This window comes from Pocillopora verrucosa, chromosome 3, assembly GCF_036669915.1.
Source record: "Pocillopora verrucosa isolate sample1 chromosome 3, ASM3666991v2, whole genome shotgun sequence".
NCBI lineage: Eukaryota > Metazoa > Cnidaria > Anthozoa > Scleractinia > Pocilloporidae > Pocillopora > Pocillopora verrucosa.
The window spans coordinates 30322640-30327131 of record NC_089314.1 but is presented as its reverse complement, the minus strand read 5'-3'; the positions used below and the strand labels follow the sequence as shown (position 1 = coordinate 30327131).

General features: G+C 35.6%; 1 protein-coding gene across 1 annotated transcript; it reads left to right on the top strand.

Moving 5' to 3' along the window:
• The first annotated feature begins 131 nt into the window (after nt 1–131).
• LOC131799308 (chromobox protein homolog 5) lies at nt 132–3536 on the top strand. The gene is made up of 4 exons (XM_059117023.2): nt 132–205; nt 824–1009; nt 1200–1317; nt 2097–3536. Exons 1-4 carry the CDS (start codon nt 152–154, stop codon nt 2357–2359), a joined length of 621 nt encoding a protein of 206 aa, XP_058973006.2. The 5' UTR covers nt 132–151; the 3' UTR covers nt 2360–3536.
• Nucleotides 3537–4492: the final 956 nt, after the last annotated feature.

Sequence of the window (4492 nt, the reverse complement as noted above, 5' to 3'; positions counted from 1 at the left end):
CCAATTCAACAAAAACGACCAGGCGACCGCCAATAGCTTTTAAACTTCATGTATGAATACACAAAGTATCTTTATTTTTGCAAGCAGCGCAGCCTGGCCTTAACGACGTCACATAGCTTTCTTTTTACGCGCGCCGTTTGAGCTCTAGAAGATGGCGTCGGTTAGGTCACCCCTCTCGTCGGAGTCCGAAGGGGAGCTTTATGAGGTAAGAGGCCGTTACACGTTATTAATTAACTGACTGGCTTTTCTTTTCAACAGGAGGTTTTCCCCTTTGGAGCTTATTCTGTTTTTTCCTCGGTAAGAGAACGAAGATTACAGTTTTGCCTAAAATCTTCGATCTGCTAGCTGCTTTATCTGATTCGTCCGAATTTACAATGCTTGCTCAATCGGTAGCGATTATTATTATGTAATGGCATTATTTGTTTAAATGCTTAGACTGGAGCTTTGTAGCGTTTACTTTTCAGTCAATGCGATCCCTGGGTACTATTTGGGCTTGTAGAAAATGATCCTCGATCGAATAAATTTACTCTGCGCTTTCTCTGTCGAATGCACTGGATACTATCAATTACGAAATCGATTAAGTGTTCTTATTATCGTCCTTTATGCAAAATGTTGGAGAACGACCTACGACCTACGATGTATTTTAAGAATGATTAAGTTGAAATTCCTTTAGTTTGAATTTTGTTTTTCTCTGTTTCAAGATTGTGGTGGAACATCTTGAAACATGGGGAAGTACACATAAAACTAGATGAAAATATTTTGACCCGAAAGGCATTTTAAAGTACAAAATATATGTCCACACAACGATACATTTGTATTCCAGGTTGAAAAGCTTCTTGGAAAAAGAACTCACAATGGCAAAGTGGAGTATCTCATACGCTGGAAAGGCTGCAGGAAAGAGGACGACTCATGGGAACCAGTGAAGAATTTGAAGGGCTGCCAACCTTTGATTAAACACTTTAACAAAACACGTTCTCCTTCTCCAGGGAGAAAGGCCAAGACACCAAAGGTAAACTTTTTACATGTTTTTGTAATCTTACAGCTGTATCTTTCTGTTCAAGACTTATGATTACATGATTATTGAGAACTCATGTTGTAAACTTTATTATACAAGTTGAGGGTTTATTGGTGGGGCAGAATTAAAAATATATAACTCATAATACACATTGATTTTGTATTTCTCTCTCCGTCTTTGACAGAAGTCTCAAATAATACAAAAAGTACAGACAACAACAACACCAAAAGTTGAAGAGTACACTAAACTGAAAACCCCAAGCACTCAATCATCAGATTTTGTGATTCTTCATAGGAAAAAAGGTGGATTCTTTTAACTGTATGAAGCTATTTTAAAGATTTAACAGCCACATATTCCTTGGAAGTACACAAAGTTTGTCCCAATTTTGTTTGAACTTCCTTAGCCTTTGCAAATACTGTACTTGATAGATTCTGAGGTTGATGCTTATTCTAGGGTTGTTATGTACTGTAAGCTTTATTGACTTGATGTTTAAGAATTAAATGCTAAGTGGAGTTGACTAATGCTGGATGTTTTTATAACTGCACATTCTTCCAATTGCTGTTTTTTTCAAAAACTGTCACAATATCAAGCACCCTATAATAAGTTCAGCCTTCTGTTGACTAATGAACAGTTTTCACTCACTCGCAGGTTATTTTCTGTGCAATCTAACCATAGATAATTTGAATTAACAGACAGATTACTGAGAATATTTGGAATCAACTGTGTATTATTCAAATGTCATATTTTGTTTTTACTCTTTGCATAAAATGTGCCAGTTCGGTCAAGCTTGGCTGGGAAAGGGGTCATTCAGCCACAGTGAAATGAATCTTCAAACTGTTTCCTGCTTGGACGTTCCATTTTCTCTTGACTCTTCTGTATTGTGATTAAATGAGGTTAAAATATGCATGCACACTACTTCAATAGAAGTATTCATAAATTTTTTTTTTTTACTTTTTGTATTCATTTGTCGTCAACTTCTGACTACCCAAACTTTTTTCAATGTCTGTGGAAGGTTTGAGTCATTGGGAATTGACTGAACTTTTTTGAACTCACATGTGGGATATGTTCACTTGACTCACAGGGCCAATAACTTACAAACAAGAAAAAAAAGAAGAAAAAGAAGTTGAGATTACTACAAAGACAGACACTGTGGGGGAGATAAAAATTGAGGAAAAGAAACCCATCACAGAAGAAGAGCCTTCCAAACCTTTACCCAAGGAAAAGACTACTGCAGTAGCAGTCAATGCAAGAAAGGAAGTTTTAAAAGTTTTCACTGCGTTAGTTGTCTTAACATTTTTCATTCTTATTTTATTCTCATTTTTTCGTGTTGTAGGAGATAAGTAAGTGTTTGCAATTTAGTGCTTTTACACAAAGGTTTTAACTTGATTTTATAATACATTTATATTTGTTTATATTTTGTGGTAGCAGCTTAGGGAGTTATGAATGAGTATTAGCAGGTTATGGATGTGTGGAAGATACTACATTGCCACAGGGATATGGAATCTGTCTCTGCTTTTTTTTTTTTTTTTTTTTTTCTTTTTGATGTCTCTCACTTTTTAACTTTGCTCATCTTCTCAAGACAAGAAGAGAAATTCAAGAGGATAAATACTGAAACTCAAAGAAATGTGAAAGTTTACTTTTAAGCCCAAAGGGGTTTGTAGGCTTTATTATCAAGTGCACATTTAACAATTTTACTGAGTGCCAAATTGAAGATTCTGCATTGAGAAAATCTAAGACACACCTTTCTTGTAATGCATACAGAGGCTTGCAGCATATGTACTCATGCTTGAATGCTGCAATAAGGTGGTGCATCAGAGCTCTACAGACCATTATTTTCCCAATTACAAGTAGATTTCCTGGAATTTTCAAGTAGCAACACTACAACCCATAAATATCAGATCAGGAATGCTCCTTACATACATGTAAGGTCATCTGATCTTGTCAACTGTTCACTGCAATGCATAATGTGTTGATGCTTTAAAGAGGAGTTACAGTTTTAGACAGCCTTTTGACTCTCCACCCCAATACTATTTACAATTTACAGTTTTTTTTTTTGCTTGGGCAATTTTGTTATTCCACTGAACTCTAAAATTTTTGGAACATTCTCAAGTTTGGTCAGTATTTTAATCTCAAACAAATTCAGATTTTTTTTGACAAACCCAAAGTCTGAAGATTCATTTTCTTAGTTGAAAGTTTTAAAGCCAAGACAGTACCTTAAGACTTGTGCTTCAGAGGTGTGTTAACTAACCAGAGGTATAAATTTTTCAGGAAAAGTCTTTCATTTCAATAATTGATAGTATTTATTTTTTTATGTCAATGCATCAGGTGATAATAATTATTTTATGTCTTTCATACATGTTTGTAATGGATACAAACTATGTGTACCTGATAACTGGGAAGTGCTGCCAGTTGAAACAAATACTTCTAGTCATAGCTTTGTACAGTTTTTTAGTGATAGTTGAAATTAAACACTGTAGAAACGCCAGTTCTAACAAGAGATATTAAAGAAACATTTGAAGAATTGCCAGTTATTGATTACGTGATGGATAAAGGGAAGAATTGAGGATCTAGGCTAGAGACTATGGATTGTTTTTGTCCTCAGAGCGTTTTTCGGTTTATTGTTGTAAAAACCAAAACCTGAGAACAAAGGTAAATGCTATAGTAAAAGTTCTTGGTGAGACAAAGGAAAAAGAGCGCGAATCGTTTTGCATCTGATTGGTTTATAGGGAGGTGCGAGGTTTTTACAGAACTTAGTGAAGCAATAATATCGCGGATGGTTTTGGATACTATTGAAAAATACTCTGTTGTCTTTTGATGTAGTCGCCATCACAACTTTTTGCCGAGTTAACTTTAGCCTCAATAATATTTACGATATGGTCTGAAACCTCCCTTGTTGTGTTCCAGTCATCTATTGTTCGAGCACGTGAAGTTGAGGAGTCGTATAAAGAGAGACAATTACAAGTATGTAAGACTTGTCATATGTGGCTGTAAGGGGAGCAAAGTTAGGTTAGAAGTGGCTTTTTTCAGCCATGCACTGATAACTACAAAGTTACAAGTTTAGTTGCTTTGGTGAGCGAAAGAAACGCTAAGTTTATTACTCACTAGAAGTTGATGAAAGTGAATTGCGTTTCGAACGCAATCATTTCTTCATCAGTTGGAGGGTAACGATGAACGTCTTGGGAAGAATTAGTTAGAAAGCAAACACAGTTTTGTCTTTTGGCTCAACTTGATTCACTTTTTTTAAAAGTTCCTAAGACAGTGCAAAACGAGGATTTTTTTTTTCTTTCTTTTCATTGTGTCGTTCGCATAAATTTTATAAGTTGGCAAGGACTTCATTGACCATGCCCAGCATTTCTGACCCAAAACATGGGATCCATGAACAAATTATCTGGGGCGGAAGTTTCTGAAGAAACTGTGGTGCTGCTTCTGTAGAAGAGTAAACAAGGTAATTTTGTACTCCCATTTGAGTTAAGAGTT